The 19,738-nt window shown below is 50.0% G+C and overlaps 1 protein-coding gene across 1 annotated transcript in view; it reads right to left on the reverse strand.

Annotated features, from left to right (window-relative positions):
* LOC146813698 (solute carrier family 22 member 7-like) overlaps positions 1–19,738 on the reverse strand; it is a 354,574-nt gene that overhangs the window by 170,669 nt on the left and 164,167 nt on the right. The window contains exon 3 of the mRNA XM_085610186.1: positions 1,603–1,757. Within this exon, the coding sequence (XP_085466312.1) occupies positions 1,603–1,757 (155 nt within the window). The remainder of the gene's footprint in view (positions 1–1,602; positions 1,758–19,738) is intronic.

Raw genomic sequence — 19,738 nt, forward strand, 5'->3', positions numbered from 1 at the left:
ACGCCGCACACATCATCGCGCAGCATTCAATCACACGAGTCCGCACATACCAAACTCGAGCCTGCACACCCCACGCATCAGGAACTACCAGGAACACATACATTCCCCATGCATTCCTATGGGAGGGCAGGCCTATCTCACCACATGCACTCAGAATGCGCACGCACTTACTCTGGGACACAGGGAAAGTGCGCAGAAACCAAAAATCACTAACACAAGTCACCAGTAAAAGCAAAAAGTTTCAGGGTGAACCTGCCAGAAGGGCCAAGTCCAACAATGTCCCATTTGAAAAGGATTTTGTGTTAGACAATGACAGAGTATTGTACCATCTTTTGGACTGGAACCTGCTTCTCCAGAAGAGTTGTTGCTCCATCCATTGATGTACCCTAAATGGTCATCACTTTAGTAACATGTATACTTAACCTCATACAGGATGATTAACTTTCCTTTTCTATTTTTTGCAGCCTAAATTAAATTATGTGTTTGGGCTGGCAAACTTTTGGTCATTTATAACAAAGCAAATGTAAAAGGTAGGGTATATCCACAGTTACTTTAGTGGAGGTAGAATATTGAGTACTTTCTAATAATCCCATAACTCTGATTCCATCTCCACGGCAAGGTGAGCAAAAAAACGATGGATTTAGGCCCAGATCTCTGTACTGGGGTGAATGTATGACATTGTTCTGCATTCTATCCATCAATTGTTGTTTTTGCATTTGTCACCCCGAGTGGGACGGGTATGCTCAGACGTGAGTCCTGTGCTCTCCATGCCACTGGAATCAAGCTATCCTGGCTGAAGAGGGGTGAAACCCCGAAACCGGTCCTAGGATGCTTGGTTCCAGTCCAGGGAGGACCTGGCTTGGCAGTTCTGGCTGGACTGTTCCCATGAGGCACAGGGCCAAGACTGATTTGCATATGGCTGGGTTCAAACTGGAATGGCATGGTGAGCAAAAAAACGATGGATTTAGGCCCAGATCTCTCTACTGGGGTGAATGTATGACATTGTTCTGCATTCTGTCCATCAACTGTTGTTTTTGCATTTGTCACCCCGAGTGGGAAGAGTATGCCCAGACGTGGGTCCCGTGCTCTCCATGCCACTGGAATCAAGCTATCCTGGCTGAAGAGGGGTGAAACCCCGAAACCGGTCCTATGATGCTTGTTTCCAGTCCAGGGAGGACCTGGCTTGGCAGTTCTGGCTGGACTGTTCCCATGAGGCACAGGGCCAAGACTGATTTGCATATGGCTGGGTTCAAACTGGAACGGCATGGTGACCATAGAACGATGGATTTAGGCCCAGATCTCTGTACTGGGGTGAATGTAGGACATTGTTCTGCATTCTGTCCATCAACTGTTGTTTTTGCACTTCCATCTCCATGGTCCCATTTCTTAGCCAACTTCTTCCAACCAAAGGTGGCTGTGCTGACCTTCACAAATACTGTCTCTAGGATCTTGGGTCTCCCCAACACTCAATAGTTAAGCTAGGAGTTTTCTGGAAAGCTCTCAGTAGTTTCAGGAGAGATGCCTTCAGTTGTGTAAAGACTGTGAAGAGGAAAACTTGATTTTAGTTAAAAATGTTCTGCTCACATTCACCACTACACTTACCTAATGATAATGTGATGATGGCGATTCCAGCAAGAGGTATCCCAGAAAGAGACCGGAACACTGCAAGCATGAGGTAATTGACGGATGCAGCGGCGGCCATCCCGAAAACCACTGTCAGCACATAGTTTACCAGGAGTATTGTGCGCCGGCCGTACCTGCATGGGAAAACATAAAAGTGTGGCTGTAGTAACCCAACCGTCTACTGGCATTCATTAACCCATGCGATCCTTGATTTTATGTCAAGACCAGAGGCTAGCGATTATGCATTTCTCTTTTATTGCTGCTTCTCACATCACCTTTAATAACACCTTCACCAGTAACCTAGCACATGTCGAGCTAAAAATGCTCTTTTGCTTTGTCTAGCCCAACAATCTCTTTTGGAGCAGCTGCTCACCAGTTTAGAACATGTGCATGGTGTCTCTATGAGGAGTGAACATTTTTATTAGAGTTTGCAATGTTTACATGAGTGTTACGTCTGATAGAGACTTCTAACTGCAGATTCCTTCACCTTCAAATATTCCACAGGCTTCACACTGGATGTAAAATCTATTGAGCAGTACCTCTGCGCGCCGGTAAGTGGCGCTGTGCGGCTCTGCACTGATGCCGTTCCACTCCAGATGTGCAGGGCCCCAACAGGTCACACTCTGGCGTGCTGATGCGAGTTCCTTTCCTTCCATGCCATCTGACATGGATCCAAAGCTATTATAAACACTGAAACAACCCGGGTCTCAAGCTGAGTAAAAATTAAACACTAACAGGCCAGAGCATTCCCCATTCTTGATCTGACAGCTCTATAAGAGAGAACCTCCTTACACAGGACCCATCAATCACTTAAGGTGGTTAGTTTTTTTCATCATTTGGGTCTGTGCACTTCAACATGCCGAACCAGTTCCTGAAATAGCGATCTGGTCACGTGCAAAGAAGATGCAACAAAAGAGGGTTGTCGTCAGATCTCCCAAGGATATTATCAGGGATAAAATTGTACCCATAGATCAATGAAGGAGATCCTAAAGTCAGCAGTATTAAATAATAATTGTGTGAACTAAAAATGGCTAAGGGTGCTCAAAAGTTCTTTATTGATAGAGAACCCCTGTCATATTTAAAAAGCAATATGGCAATCCAGCATAAATAAGTTTGTCATTATGCTAATGTCCATAGCAAAAACGGTCAACATGTTTCTGCCCATTATAGATCAAAAAGTATCAGGGCTTTCATCAGGACCTATGATACTGCTGTGGTTCAATGTGAAAACGTGAAGAAAGAAATCCAATAGGGGGTTTGTGTGAATTAAATATTCCTACCGCACCGGTCAGTTCAGAAGAAATCAAAACCGGATACCCATATCAATTGGGTGTTGCCCTCACCTCAACCTGGTCTCAACTCAGGGAAAGGGGCCCCGCTCTATCCGTCGGTACCCCGGGGCGGTCTTTGAACTAAGACCGGAGCTACCTCTCGTCTCTTCCAGACAGTTTTTCTACCAAATTGTACAGTGTATAATGGGCGTGTCACCTCCCAAGACGATAGGGTGCAAACCTTGTGAGGACTGTTGCAAATAAATGTCTGTGACAGATCCTGGTCATCATTGCCTGTGGTGCCTGGGATCGAGTCACGACCACCAGTGACTGTGCGTCGATGTAAGCTAAAGGCCATATGAGACCAGTGCCGGCTTTAGGGCGGTGCGACCGGTGCCACCGCACCGGGTGCTGGCTTCACACGGGGGCGCCTGTTTGCTTAAAAGCACCTGCTTCTGCGTTCCTGGCCTCAAACTATTTTCAGTCAACAATTAAAATGTCAAGAAAACTCCAGTGATTAATGTATTTCCAGGTGAGATCGGAGTTTTGTCTAGTCGAAGTTTTGACTCCTGGAAGTTTTGATTCATGGTAAGGTAGCACAGAGTGTTAATGTGCCTGCTGCAAAGAACATGTACCATGCTGATCGCAAAGTAAATGTAATGTAAACAGGTCAGTGGGTTACTGCTGTTGTCAGAGACTTCCTTTTGTTAGTTGCAGTTTACAGTGAACTCTTAACTGTCATCAAAGAACTGCGTGCAGACTTCAAGGTATAAATTAGAGATTTGGATTTTTCCCCCAAACTTTCATTATTGTAATGTTCCAAAAATGGTTCATTTTGGGTACAAACAGTTCTTGCGATTAAAGAGAGCCCCAATCCATTGTGTTACATTTTAAATTCAGAGTATGTGCTTCTCCAGACCAAGTACTCTGCAACATTTACTATACACTGATTTACAGACCTACGGTTGACTGTCTCTGTGTAATGCGTGTGTTATCTAAAATGCTTCGACACCCTTCACTTTTATGAGTGACGCTATAAGATTAATAAAATGAATCTGAGAGAGAGGTTATGGAGACTGTTAAAGGGTGGTAGTGAGGGTATCCGTGACTGAGGTGGTCATTGGGGGCGCCAAAAAACATTGTAGCACTGGTGGCGCCCAGTGCTAAAGCCGGCCCTGTATGAGACTGCAAGGCGAAACTATAGTGACAAGATAGCCGACTGTGAAGGCGCTCTGCCACATCACGACGGAGGGAGTTCCACTGGCCCGGCCCAGCCTATGTTGGAGAGACCAGTTCTGGGACCAGTGCTGACAACCAGCTGCCGCTGGAGCCCTTTGACGCCACCCCGCTCAATTCCCTGCCAGGCTGCCAGTGAGTGGCGTTGTGGGGCCGCAGGCTTTTCCGGCTCACTCCTCTATTTTGAAGACTGACACATTTCGACAGAGGGAGCTGACAGTATTCCCAGGGTGAGCCTGCTGCTCCTCTGCTGTGGGGCATCTCCATCAGGGCAGTTTTCCAATCCCCTGTCACCACCACTTGTCTGTTGCCCTCCTCCCTATCCTTCCCAGGTCTCTCTGTATCAATGCCACCGAGGGGATCACCGATGACTTCTTCCTTCTCCCCTGTCTCTTCACATCAACGCCGATGTTCTGCGCATCAATGACTTCTTCCACCCCTGTCTCTCTACCTCAATGCCGATATTCTGCGCATTGATTACTTCTTCCACCCCTGTCTCTCCACCTCAACGCCGATGTTCTGCGCCGATGACTTCTTCCACCCCTGTCTCTCCACCTCAACGCCGATGTTCTGCTCACCGATGACTTCTTCCACCCCGTCTTTCCACCTCAACGCCGATGTTCTGCACCAATGACTTCTTCCACCCCTGTCTCTCCACCTCAATGCTGATTTTGTGCTCACCAATTACTACTTCCACCCCTGTTTCTCCACCTCAGCACCGATGTTCTGCGCACCGATGACTTCTTCCACCTGTCTCTCTATCTCAACGCCGATGTTCTGCGCACCGATTACTTCTTCCACCCCTGTCTATCCACCTTAACGCCGATTTTCTGCTCACCGATGACTTCTTGCACTCCTGTCTCTCCACCTCAACGCCGATGTTCTGCGCCAATGACTTCTTTCACCCCTGTCTCTCCACCTCAACGCCGATGTTCTGCGCCGATGACTTCTTCCACCCCTGTTTCTTCACCTCAACGCCGATGTTCTGCGCACCGGTGACTTCTTCCACCACTGTCTCTCCACCTCAAAGCAGATGTTCTGCACCAATAACGTCTTCCACCCCTGTCTCTCCACCTCAACGCCGATGTTCTGCACACCAATGACTTCTTCCACCCCTGTCTCTCCACCTCAACGCCGATGTTCTGCACACCAATGACTTCTTCCACCCCTGTCTCTCCACCTCAACGCCGATGTTCTGCGGCGATGACTTCTTCCACCCCTGTCTCTCCACCTCAACGCCGATGTTCTGTGCACCGATGACTTCTTCCACTCCTGTCTCTGTACCTCAATGTCGATGTTCTGCGCATCGATGACTTCTTCCACCCCTGCCTCTCCACCTCAACGCCGATGTTCTGCGCCGATGACTTCTTCCACCCCTGTCTCTACACCTCAACGCCGATGTTCTGCTCCGATGACTTCTTCCACCCCTGTCTCTCCACCTCAACGCCGATGTTCTGCGCTGATGACTTCTTCCACCCCTGTCTCTCTACCTCAATGCTGATGTTCTGCGCCGATGACTTCTTCCACCCCTGTCTCTCCACCTCAACGCCGATGTTCTGCTCACCGATGACTTCTCCCACCCCTTTCTCTCCACCTCAATGCTGATGTTCTGCGCAACGATGACTTCTTCCACCCCTGTCTCTCCACCTCAACGCCGATGTTCTGCACCGATGACTTCTTCCACCCCTGTCTCTCCACCTCAACGCTGATGTTCTGCGCACCGATGACTTCTACCACCCCTGTCTCTCCTCGTCAATGCCGATGTTCTGCGCCGATGACTTCTTCCACCCCTCTGTCTCTACCTCAACACCGATGTTCTGCGCACCGATGACTTTTTCCACCCCGTCTCTCCACCTCAACCCCGATATTCTGAGCACCGATGATTTCTTCCACCCCTGCCTCTCCACCTCAACGCCGATGTTCTGCGCACCGATGAATTCTTCCACCCCTGTCTCTCCACCTCAACGCTGATGTTCTGCGCCGATTACTTCTTCCACCCCTGTCTCTCCACCTCAACGCCGATGTTCTGCTCACCGATGACTTCTTCCACCCCTGTCTCTCCACCTCAACGCCAATGTTCTGCGCCGATGACTTCTTCCACCCCTGTCTCTCCACCTCAACGCCGATGTTCTGCTCACCGATGACTTCTCCCACCCCTGTCTCTCCACCTCAACGCTGATGTTCTGCTCACTGATGACTTCTTCCACCCCGTCTCTTCACCTCAACGCTTTTCTGCACACCGATGACTTCTTCCACCCCTGTCTCTCCACCTCAACGCCGATGTTCTGCGCACCGATGACTCCATCCACCCCGTCTCTCCACCTCAACGCTGATGTTCTGCGCACCGATGACTTCTTCCACCCCTGTCTCTCCACCTCAACACCGATGTTCTGCGCTGATGACTTCTTCCACCCCTGTCTCTCCACCTCAATGCCGATGTTCTGCGCCAATGACTTCTTCCACCCCTGTCTCTCCACCTCAATGCCGATGTTCTGCTCACTGATGACTTCACCCACCTCTCTCCCTACCCCACCCAGGGCTGACAATGGAGAATTGGAGATCCGAGGTGTCTGCTCTCCGGTAGAGTCCTGGCTCCATATCAACCTTCTGAAGCTGCGGGCCACCCACTTTGCATTGAAGGCCTTCCTTCCATCCATCAAGGGAGGGCAGGTACAGGTGCTTAACACATCCGCCATGTGGTACTGCAACATACAGGGCGATGTGGGATACTGGGCCCTGTGTTTGGAGGCAGCCATCCCTTGATGGCTGGCAAAAGACACACAAATGATGGATGGAAAGCGGAACAAATCAAACATTCAATCCCGATCAAGAGTTCTGGGTTAAATCCATTGTTCTCTTGCTCAACATGCCACCCCAGTTTAGACCCAGCCATGTGCAAATCAGTCTTGATCCTGCCCCTCATTGGAACAGTCCATCCTGAACTGCCAAGCCGGGTCCTCCCTGAACCAGAAACAAGCATTCTGGGACTAGTTTAATGGTTTCACCTCTCATCAGCCAGGCTAGCTTTAATCCAGTGGCACAGTGAGCCCGGGACCCACGCCTGGGCATACCCGGCGCACAAAGGGCAAGAAAGCAAAAGGCACACACATTATGGATGGCATGCAAAACAAATTAAACATTAACCCCCATCATTCTCTTGCTCACCGTGCCACCCCAGTTTACACCCAGCCATATGTAAATTTTGACCCTGCTCATGGGAACAGTCCAGCCCGAACTGCCAAGACAGGTCCTCCCTGGACCAGAAACAAGCATCCTGTGACCGGTTTCGGAGTATCACCATCAAGGGAATTTTCTGGTGGTGAACCACCTGGCAGGATCTTTGAATGCCAGGGTGACAAGCTCAGCTATCAATGCCTAGTGGGTCATGAATAGCAGTTACACCCTGAGGTGGGGAAAGGTCTCTTCCATGATTGGGCAGAACCCTAGATCAATCTATTTGCCACCACGTAGAATATGCAAGGCAAGCAGTTCTGTGCATTGAATTTTTCAAGGAGTCTCTCGCTATGAGATGTGTTCCACCTAGGGTAGTACTCGGAACTCATATATGCCTTCCTTCCAATGCCTCTACCCCAAGTTCTGAAGATCAGGACCGACTGGGCCCAAGTCATCTTAGTGGCCCTGGATTGGGCACGGAGAGTATGGTATACATAACTACTGGTCACAAGCATTCTGCCCTCTGATCAGGATGCCCCTCTGGGAGGACCTGCTGTTGCAGCAATGGCGCAGTGTTCTGCACCCAGGCCTTTGCAATCTCCACCTTCATGCTTGGAAATTGAGCTGTGACAGCTTCAACCTTCAACTCTCCTCCAGAGATGGTAGATGTCATCTTGGCAGTCAAGTGCCCCTCGACAAAGACAGTACACGCCTGTTGTTGGGACAAACGTGTGACTTGGTACGGCACATGCCAAATTAATTCTGTCCAGGTTAGGTTATCTGATGTTCTGTTGTTTGTTTTGGCCCTCACCAGGCTAGACTTTGGTCTGAGCAGAGTTAAAGGGCACCTTCCAGCCTTGGTACAGTTGCCAGTTGTGATATATTTTTAAAAGGCATACAACATCTATTTCTTTCCACTCCCTTTGTCATGCCACAGTGGGAACTTAACTTGGTCCTTACATATTGGATGTGCATGTCCTTTAAGCTGCTTGACAACTGCCCCCTGCAGCTGCTTACCCTCAAGACTGTGTTCCTCGTTGCCATAACATAGGTGCGGCAAGTAAGTGAGCTTCAGGCTCTCCCTGTCAATCCACTGTACACCATCTTCTTCCCAGATAAACTGGTTTTGATGACTCTAGCATCCTACTTTCCAAAAGATGTGATGCCTTTTGGTGTCGGTCAAAATATTACCGTACCGGGGACGTGGCTAGCCGCCAACCAAGATGGCTACGTACTGAGACAGCTCTGAAGCTGCCAGAATTCAATTCCACAACATCAGTATATAATCTGGGCTGTCCTAGCCAAAATACGGCTTCAAGAAGGCCGCAACACAGGTAGCGTTCAACGGGGAGGAGTCCGAAGTCATAGGGTGCCGGAAAATGCGACAACCCCGACTTGACTGAAAGCCTCACAGAGGGGAGAGAATGACTAACAGAAGCCTAATTCCCATGCCGAGAGCGGAGTAAAGACGAGAGTGGTGGCGAACTCGTGCCATGTCTGTGCCTGATCTGCTGCGGGAGAGTGGCGAAGTGGAGGCTGTTGTAACGTGAGAGGAGGCCTCCTACAGGGCTGAAACGCAGCTGGCAGAATGTAAAGTGGGGGCCACTCAGCCCTCACACCCACATGGCGGTGCGGCGCCCCCCCCTCCCCCGGCCTTTCGGTGTTGGGGGTGTGTCGCGGGGCGATGACGCACGCGGCGCGCCTCCAACCCCGATAGGCTGATGCCTCCCCCGTGACCTGGAAGCAGCTTTTCAGCTTCCGGGGCAGGGGGGCGGGACGGCCGAGGGGCGGGCCCTGGGGGCCGTCGTGCAGCCCGCGATATAAGGCGCGGGGAGCGAGCTGGGCGCCCTCTTGCCCTTGGCTCGCTCCCCGCATCTCCCGTGTGCCCCACGCTCGGGGCGTGTTAATTTTTCCTCTTGCCCTTGGCTCGCTCCCCGCATCTCCTGTGTGCCCCACGCTCGGGGCGTGTTAATTTTTCATTTTGTTTTACAGGAGGAAGGTCTGAAGGATTATACGGAGGAAGCAGGGAGGTCCAGTGAAGCCGGAGCAGTGCAGCTGAAAGCAGCGTGTGTCCGCAATTGTGAGTCTCGTGCCGGTGGTTTTAAAGGATCTCACAGGACAAAGGTTTCGAGTTCCACAACCGCGGTGAAATCGGATTAAGTGCCAGGTTTTAGCGTCAGACCGGTAAGGTGTGGAGGGGTGGCTGGTGCTGGTCGAGCGCGTGCTTCGGTTGCAGGGATTTACTCTGTTGCACGTTTTGACCGGGTTGCTGTTCCTTGGTGGGGGCGAAGCAGGTTATAGCAGGGCAGCCACTGGAGGGGAGACTAAATTGAATATTGCTGAAATTAGAAAGGGTTTGAAGCCAGTTCGTTGCTCGGTTAATTTTCTCAAGGAGGGGGCGAAGCAGGACCCAGCAGGGAAGCAGCTGGAGGGGAGACCAAGTGGTATTAAACAGTTTAAACCCGGTTTTGGAAGTAATTTTGGGGATTGGTGTAAATTGTGGGTCTGGTAAGGGTTTTGGTTGCTCCAAGCTGTATTCCAGGCACTGGTATTCATTTAACAAAGTGCTGTCCAGGCTATTAATATTTGTTTTCCCCTAGGACGCTTGACTCTGGTGTTTCTTTCCGCTGCCGGATAACGGATCACGGGCGCAGAGCACAGCAACGGGCTGAGGACACACGGGTCATCGGTGGTAAGGGGAGTGAGGCAGGCCTGCATTTCATTGCTTCTGGGGGGCCGCGGGGCTTGAGACCTTCCTACAAGGGGTTGGCGCTCGCCCACACGCTAAGGCTAGCTTGGTGTGTTTTGCGGTCACAGTTGCATGGTGCTTACGGCCATCTTCACATCCTCCATCTGAAAGAAAGTACAATCACCAGTGTTTGGCTAGGAGTAGGTTGCATTAAGTTTGTGTAATATTCCGGGGGCACGTGTTAATAGGAGTTCCCGCATGGAGCAAATGATGCAGGCAATGATGCGCAGGATGTCGGCAATTGATAGGCGCTTGGGTAAGGTTGATGAGTTGGGTAGGAATGTGGCCGAGATTAATCAGAGGTTGGACGGGCCTCCGGGTCCACAAGGCAGGCCAAAAAGGATAGTCAACCCACCACAGCCTAGAGGTGATTTTGTCACCCCTCCTAAGAGGGGCAAGGCCAGGAAGTGCGCACGCACAACGCCCAGGAAGTCAGCTGAGGGGGAGGGTATGCCAGGGGGAGTGCCTAAGGATGCTCCCGTTATGCCCCCATTGGCACCGGCGGTGCCAGCTCCTCTTTTACCAACATTGCCGGTTGCCCCAGTCGGGGTCATTCCCCCTGCCACCCCTGTGGTCATTGCCCCCGTTGGGGTCCCAACCCCCCCGAATAATGTCGTCCCGGTGGAATTGGCATCCCAGATAGCCGCCGTTTTGCCCTGGTTACAGTTGGGGGGGGTATTGCCATCCTCTCAGGATCATTCAGCAGAAGCATTGAAACTGGTTGAGATGATTAAGTTGGCCAGGGCGGGGGAAGGGGCACCATTGGCACCAATTACTCCCCCAACAGGTTCCGCCAGCGGGCAGACGGCAAAGAAGGATGGGGCAACGTCGCAAGGCAGTGACAGTGGTAAGGAGATGGCTTTGCCTTTACTTAAAGATGGTGCTATGCCCTCAAGGAAGGAGAATTTGGGGCAACATGTGTCTCAGGCTGTGAAAGAAATGATCTGGGCGGGCAAATATATCAACATTTTCTCCTTGCTGATCAATAATAGGGAACTTGAATACGCCAAGTCACAAAAAGAATGGATGTTGCCCAGTGAATGGAGAACAGAGTTGGTTAAGTTCAGAGTAGAGGAGACATTTGTTAATTGGATGAGGGCCCAATCTACAAGCTGAAATGGCCTGCTATCAGAGCAGGATTGCCATGTGGAGCGAGACACAAGTGGGGAATGGGTGGAAGGAGTATGACATTTCATTCAGGAAAGCTAAGGAATTCAATCCCTCTCTGGCATGGGATATGGTGGATTCACCCACATGGCGGTTTGGCGCCCCCCCCTCCCCCGGCCTTTCGGTGTTGGGGGTGTGTCGCGGGGCGATGACGCACGCGGCGCGCCTCCAACCCCGATAGGCTGATGCCTCCCCCGTGACCCGGAAGCAGCTTTTCAGCTTCCGGGGCGGGGGGGGGGGGCGGGACGGCCGGGGGGCGGGCCCTGGGGGCCGTCGTGCAGCCCGCGATATAAGGCGCGGGGAACGAGCTGGGCGCCCTCTTGCCCTTGGCTCGCTCCCCGCATCTCCCGTGTGCCCCACGCTCGGGGCGTGTTAATTTTTCCCCACCCACCAGCCCAAAAAACAAGCTACTGAACGATGCTAGTCAGGGGTACTATGTAAGTTTGACGTAGGCCTTTTTTCCCATTTAAGTTAGGATTGGTGGTGGTTAGGTATGAATGTTGTCTGTACTTAGGCCTCTTTCCCGTTATACAGCTGTGATGATGTTGTTATTAAAGGGGCAATATTGTGGGTACCTAGGCCTTTTTCCCGTTATATAGCTGTGATTATGTTGTCAAGGTAATATTGTGTGTACTTAGGCCTTTGTTCCCATTAGTACAGCATGCTTTGTATTTATATGGTTTGGTTTTAGTTTAGTGTAGTTGTCCTTTAGCGAGTTCTTTTTCCCTAGGTTCATCGTCGTATTTATTAGGGGTGGTCAGGCGGTAAGGTCATGATCGGTGAGCAGCAATTTAAGGTCCTAAGGGGGGTGTCACCGTCCACGGAGGGGGCGGCCCAGGGGGAGGGGCCACTGGTCCCTCCTAGAACTTCAGGGGCAGGAATATCCGCTAGCTGCTAAAAATGCGGGGAGGGAGTCACGCTTTCCTTAGGCTGGTAGCCACCCCGCACATACATCATGACGTCAGCATATGACGCAGAGTGTAAGGGCCCTCCTTGTTGGTGAAATGGAGTTCACGATGCCGACGGGGTAGGCGGTCCCCTGTCGCGCATGAGCATCTGGGTAAGGGCGTGGTTAGTAGGACTTGACACCGGTTAGCGACCTTGCCGTCCGGCCAGAAATGTTAGAATGTAAAATTCAGGCAGGATGTTAGATTCGGAGAGGAAACACGCTGTATTAGACGTTTGTTAAGGTTAGCCTTTGAAACTTGTCTACAATACTGTAAATCTAATGTCATGAATTTTGCTTATTCTTACATAATCGATGTAATGTTGATATTCATCCCTGACCCCCCGCCTTCCAAAGACAATTTGCTTATGTCAATCCTTCAAGCCAGTCACGGACCATGAGAAGAGGCCTGTAACAGATGATCCCTGGGCAGAGAGGCATGTGCCAACCCCCTGCACATATTACTGGGATCAGCAGAGAGAGAGCAGAAAAATGAGCATTAGCATTGGGGTGGAGAAGCAGCAACACCAGACCAGTGTGGCCGAGACTATTCAGTGAGGCGGTGGGCCTGATCAGACTGGCGGAGACCTGACGTGCAACGGAGAGGACGGTGCTGCGATTGGAGGCAGCAATCTCCCTCCCCTCGGCTGAGTTGGATGCTTACATTGGGAAGGAGGGAACCGTGCCTGCCACAAGTGACTTGTGCATGATAGCGGGAAAAGAGCTAGACGGGGAAAGACATGAGACAGGTGTGGGCCTAGTTATTGGCCAAGGTAAAGTGTCTTAGGGAGTGGGCCCCCCATTGAAATCAATCGCCCATGTAACACCCCAATGCACAGTGGGTGTATCGACGGCCTTGGGGCCTGTGGGAGCCCATGAGAAAACCAGCGGAACTGTCCTAGTGGCAGTGGGGCCCTGACACCGAGAAGGGGGCCATCACGTGACAGTGTGCACGCTCAGCCATACGCTGCCTGGAGAGCCATTCGCAACCCTTGAAACTGCTTGGGGCCCCTACGATTGACAGCAGGCCAACAAGACTCGTTGCGTCTGTGCTACTGCCGGGGAGGCCACTGGCGGAATGGCTAGTGTCAGTGAGGATAAGACATCTAGATTGCCAAGGTCACTGTCATATTGATTGGCACAGGGCATGTACTCTCCGCTCTGGGGAGTTCCAGGAGAGGCATGAGGGGAATCTGCAGTTCCTGCATAAAGTTCCTGATCATGTCCCGGGCTAACAGACGCGGTACTCAGACAATTCGGCAAATGCCTGAGAAATAAAATAGTGGAAAAAGAGGCCGCTGTTGAGTGGCAACAGGGGGCTGGATAATGGGGAAATGGCCAGGAATTGCGGAACTAAGCCTGCCCAGACAAACAATCTTGACAAATACTCCGTAGTGATGGCCACTGCTGGCGGAACCACTCGGGTCACAGATGATAGCGGGGAACAAGAACCCCGACCGATGGAAGAAGGGAAATAATGGCAGCAATTTAGGACTTGCGAGGCATGCTAGAACCGAAACTAGATACAGTCACGGTAGAATTTAATCTCCTATGGGCAGACCTCCACAATATGTCAGAAAAAGAAAAACTGCAGAGTCCCAAATCAATGGGCTACAATCCACTCCGAAGAGACTGGAGGGACAGGTCCGAACCCTGATGAAGCAAAACACAGTCATCCTGGCAAAACACAGAGGCATATTGGAGAGGGCGGCCATCCCGTTTCTCCTCCTGGGCTATTACATATATGGAGGCGACGAGGGGGTTATGATCGCTGGCGTTATTACGCTCTATCTCAATGCTGTCAACCCAGGGAGAGTATTTCCCGGATATCCACATAAAATCAATGACACTTTCCCTTCCGCTGCCCAAATAAGTAGGATCCCGTATTTGGGGGCTACTGACCAGGTTTTCAACCAAAAACAAATCATTAACAGTAATATTAGCATTTAAAGCGTCACCCTGCGGGGTGTGTACAAAATGCGTTAACCATTGTCCCTCAGTGTCTGATATCCCACACACTCGTTGTGAACTGTACTGGCATAAGGAACAATTGAAATCCCCCACCCAGTAAATACACAAGGGCTGCCACTTCCCACGATCCTATCTATTTCATCTTTAAGGGTAAAAATAATTTTGCGGCTGTTCTGGTCAAAAACATTATAATACCAATTTATCAGTAACGTCTTGGACTGAAATAAATCTGAAATCAGAATAAGTTGATACCAGGGAGAATCAGAAATGGTCTCCGTCTTGATGGACCCATATTTGACGGAGATCAGGGTTGCCAACCCTCCTTTTGCCCTCCCTGCTGGTGAGGCTATTGCATGAACATTGAGAGAATAGTCACCATCTAATTCAATGTTTTCCCGACACCATGTTCCCTGAACACAGATGATATCAAAAGCCTTGACATACTCTAACCATACTTCATCCTCTAGTTTTGTGCGGATGCCTGCGATATTCCAGGAAACAATTCTAATCGAGCACATCTGTGGCTCCTTATCACAGGTGCCTTCTGGTTACTGGTGATTGTAGGTCTAGTAGACATAAAATCCTGGTTATGCCCCGATTTCCCGTATTAGTTGTAAATTGCAGAGTGGATAAATCAGCCCTGGTCTCGATTCCATGTGCGTCGCTACAAATCATAGATGTATTCTTTAGGTGGGGGTAGACACACTTTCCAACCTCTCCAATCCCTTTTATTCTTACCACTACTCCAGGGTCTCTCCCTAATGGCCCATCTGGTGCTACCATCTTATCTGGGCTACTAGGGTCGGGGGGTAGTCAATCTATATAAGTCAGGCCAGAAAGTGCATCAAATCTATTAGAATGGGCCCATGTACAATGTTGAGGGAGGTGAGGTCTATACGGAATTTGGGGGCGTAGCTGTTGGCTCATGGCAGTCCTCTGTTGGTAAGGGTAAAAATAGCCCAGAGGGCGGGCCTGTATGTGCTCCACAGGAAGGTCCCTGAGGTGCCGAAGGGCAAGGCCACACATCCCCTGTCATTGAAATTCAACACCACACAATCACCCTCACTATTTTTAGTTGTTTTTCCCAGTCAATTCACCCGCCTTGCCATAATGATATGGCTGTGCCAATTTATCTGAGCCTGAAGTCTACTGAACACCAATGAACAGATTTATTAATAAGGCTCTGGCACTTTCATGGTGACCTAGTGGTAGATGGGGGACCCCTGTCAAGACCAAGGTATATGGAGTGCATCCCGGGGTAAGTTTAAAATAGTCTTATCACCCTGGCTGCTTGGCAGATCCGGCACGGAACCATTTGTGGGCATCTTCCCTATCAATGGGCTAAGCCTGTCCGATGTCAAACAGTTACTTGTCCCTCGCCCACCGTTAAAGGCCACACCATGACCGGGTGCCATCGCTGACGGTGTTCTTGGGTACGCCAAGCTATTAACCCTGCCATGGTCAAGGTCGGATGGGTTAATCACATTACGTGTAACTATGGGGCTATTTGTTTGTGCCCTCCCACCCTCAAGAGCACCAGGGCGAATGTTAGCTCCTCTCACACCAATGCCCTTCATGTCACATTTTTCTCGTTGCTTACTTGGTGTGGGTGTGGTCCCTGTGGTCAGTAATAACTGATCAAGCTGCTCCTCAATACGACCCAAACGAGACAGAATAGGCTCTAAGGAGTCCAACACAATTTTACTAATTCTGTCTAGCTCCGTGTTCATTTCATTCTGGGTCCTTGTAGTCCCCCCCCCACCCCCGCAGTCTCCCCACTGGTCCTGGGGGGTTTTGCTTTGTTCTCTTGACCTTAGGCAAGTGGCCCATTGCACGACAATTCGCTCCCGTTGGGTCAGTACGCTTCCTTTTAGACCCCGCCGTGCTCTGGTCCCTCAAAGATGGAAGTGTTGGAACTTCCATTCCCTTTTGCGCTCCCTCTGTAACTCCCTGGCTCTGGATGATAATAGTGGGTGAAAGAGGGTGTGGGGGAAGTGCCAGAGGATCAGAGGGCATGGCAGGTGTGGGAGCCTCCAGGCTAGAAGCAGTAACGGAGTGGGCAGACTGAGTGTTAAAAATATCAGATGAGGGTAATGGGGCTAATGAAAGTCTGTGTTCGGCCAGTTCAATTTCTTTGTCAATCGCCCCCACAGTCTTCCGTCAAAACCCATCTAGGGTACCGTCTGTGTTTTTCACAACGGGTGTGGGTTTCTTCCTCCCTATGATGAACAAGCATTTGCAATGCAATAGGTCTCGAATTTACGCAAGTTTGAGCTATTGACATTGCAAATGGCAATGCCTATTATATTTTTTTTCGTTTTAAAAACATAAATAAAAGGCATTGTCATTTACAATGCCAATAGCTTTAACTTGTGTAACTGCGAGACCTATTGCATTGCAAATGCTTGTTTAGGACTGTTGCCCTGGCTGCAGCCTTGAAGTGTGCAGACATAACAGGGTAGATTAAGAACTGTGCTGTCCACCACCACCTCTTTCTGCGCCCCTGAATTCCACCCTCAGCTCCTCCCCTGCTGGAGAATTAACGAACTTGAGTGCCCTGTGGTTTTGTATTTTTCTTCCAGGGCTATCAAGTCTGTAACTGTTCCACAGGACCAAGGCGCTGGATGGTCTCAAGTTGCATAAACTTAAACAAGTTGCCGACATAATGTATATAAAATGGAAGAATGACAGCTCGTGATTTAAGGTATTCCTGAGGGCTGTAAACTGCAGAGTATGTGAAGCCAATGGCCCCTGACGATAACAGTAAATTACCTTGTAATCCAGGCGGGGACATAAACAACTCGGACCGAGGGCTTTATTCCTTCCCACAGTCCTGGCCTTGTGTAAATACACTTTATGAGGCAATGTGAAACACATTGAGTGTTGCTCTGTTTCTCGTCCATCGTGCTCGTTGTCAGGCTATGTCCCTTTGTTAGACGGATGGGCGCGTGCTTCAATCAGGCCGATTCCTTCGGTTTACAAGGGGAATGTGTGTTTGTGTGTGTGAGTGTGTGCGCGCGAGCGTGCGCAGACGTGAGTGTGTGTGTGTGTGTGTGTGTGTGTGTATATTGTTGTTCTTTTTAATGTCCATGACTTCTGGTGTGAAACAAAAAGTGAACACCATCCATTTAAAAGATATGCCAGCTAGACACACAAGCATTTGCAATGCAATAGGTCTCGCATTTACGCGAGTTTGAGCTATTGACATTGCAAATGACAATGCCTTTTATTTTTTAACATAAATAAAAGGCATTGTCATTTACAATGCCAATATCTTAAACTCGTGTAAATGCGAGACCTATTGCATTAAAAATGCTTGTTACATCCTGCTCCGAGACCATTCCTGTATGCCCGTTGTCTTTGTAAATAATGGAAAGAAGGTATTGGAACACGCGCTCAGGATCACATGTCATGGTAAGTGGGGGAGCTGGGATTCTCTGTGTTTGTAAGTAATTAAAAGTGAAACATACCAATGTCACTGGAAGGCGTACGGAAGTAGAGCAGCTGCAAGCCTTACATGCCGTGCATTTATTAATATGTGCTGGAAGGCTAAAGTGGGTGGCCGCCATGAACAAGCTGTGGTTGTTTGTAGCTGCACTAATCGTGGGGCAGGCGCTGTGCGTCTGAAGTGAGGCGGAAACAAATTGTGAAAACAAGCACGACGGAGCTTGGCGCGCGCGCGCTTGGGGGCGGGGGAGCGGACCCTTTGAAGTGTTACATCCTGCTCCGAGACCTTTCCTGTATGCCCGTTGTCTTTGTAAAATAATGGAAAGAAGGTATTGGAACACGCGCTCAGGATCACATGTCATGGTAAGTGGGGGAGCTGGGATTCTCTGTGTTTGTAAGTAATTAAAAGTGAAACATACCAATGTCACTGGAAGGCGAACGGAAGTAGAGCAGCTGCAACCCTTACATGCCGTGCATTTATTAATATGTGCTGGAAGGCTAAAGTGGGTGGCCGCCATGAACAAGCTGTGGTTGTTTGTAGCTACACTAATCGTGGGGCAGGCGCTGTGCGTCTGAAGTGAGGCAGAAACAAATTGTGAAAACAAGCCCGGCGGAGCGTGGCGCGCGCACGCTTGCGGGCGGAGGAGCGGACCCTTTGAAGTGCTCCCAAAACGCGGATTGCATGGCGGCACGATGCGCGTGATTGTGCGCGTGCTAGCCATGCAATCCGCTTTTTTGGAGCACTTTTCAAACCCGCTTTCTATAGTCTCGCTTTGCGATTGCTTACGCGATAGCAAGGTCGAGACCTAAAAAGTGCTTAAATCCGAACACTAATCAAGGTTTAGTGGCAATGGGAGATATTACTGCATTTAAATGCCCTCACGCCTCCTTGTGGTTGTGCCGGCACGTTGTTTGATGGGGCCAAAAGGAAACAAACATGGGCTCCCGCGCTGCGGGAAGCCCTGGTCGCTCTTGAGCGCCTGCCGGCGCGGAACAGCACGTTGGTGCCTCCCCCGGCACTGTTGGTTCTGGGTAATGGAGTCCCCCTCTGCGGCGTATGGCTGGCTGGCCGCGGCAAAAGGAAATAAACACGGGCTCCCGCGCTGCGGAAAGCCCTGGCCGCTCTTGAGCGCCTGCCGGCGCGGAACAGCACATTGGCACCTCCCCCGGCGCTGTTGGTTCTGGGAAATGAAGTCCCCTTCTGCGGCGTATGGAGTATGGCTGGCTGGCGGCGACAAAAGGAAACAAACTCGGGACAATGGACCAGGGTGAAGACTTTTTCGGATGGTCTGTTGTACGGATATAAAGTTACTTTGATAGAGAAAGCAAGGGTAGAGTTAATTGGTGGTTGGAAAACATGGAAGCATGGAATGGATTTTGAGACTGGTCCATATTTTCATGTATACAGATGTGTATCATTAGATCAAAGAGAAAGTTTACATGGTCATCAGGAATTGGGTTGGGTGCCTCAGTACGATTTGTGCATTGTGATTAATCTGCGGGCACGTGATGAAGTAATGGTTGAGCCTGACAGAGGAATTAATTAAATTCTGGCTAATTTCCAGCAAGTTGTCATATAACTTTTGACTAACTGGAGTTAGTCAAAAGTTATGTGCATAGAATTGTCATGAACAATGAAGTGGTCTCTGTTACTGTGAGAAGTTGGCCTGGCATATGCTGGTCACTAGTTATAGTGGCCACCTTGCACCAGTCCAATTCGACTCTTGGTAGATAGGTTTAAGACAACCTTTTAAAGAAAGCTATCCTAGTGGTAGCTGTGGAGAGCAGCCTTCAGGCTAAGTCTCTGAGGAATGTAAAGCAGCTTGTTTGACCTTATAATCTCTTGTTTTACCAAATGAAAAGGACACCACACAGGTATATATATCAAATATATATGTATTTATTCTTAGATACACTCTACTAATCTCTTTATGAGATTAGAACCCAGCTACACATTCAAATTTCAACACTTCTCAATAAATTAAGCACAAATATGGCTGGAGCCCTAGGGGTGTACCAGACCATATACTAAGAAAATGGTTTAACAAACTAGACTTGCAAAATGAAAAGGTCTGGGGCCTTGGGAATCGCTGGGGCTTTACTTCTGCAGTGTTAGCAGGTAAGTAATCAGCCCACGGGAGACGCGTGCAGTGT

The sequence above is a fragment of the Triturus cristatus genome, chromosome 6 (genome assembly GCF_964204655.1).
Source record: "Triturus cristatus chromosome 6, aTriCri1.1, whole genome shotgun sequence".
In the NCBI taxonomy this organism is placed as follows: Eukaryota; Metazoa; Chordata; class Amphibia; order Caudata; family Salamandridae; genus Triturus; species Triturus cristatus.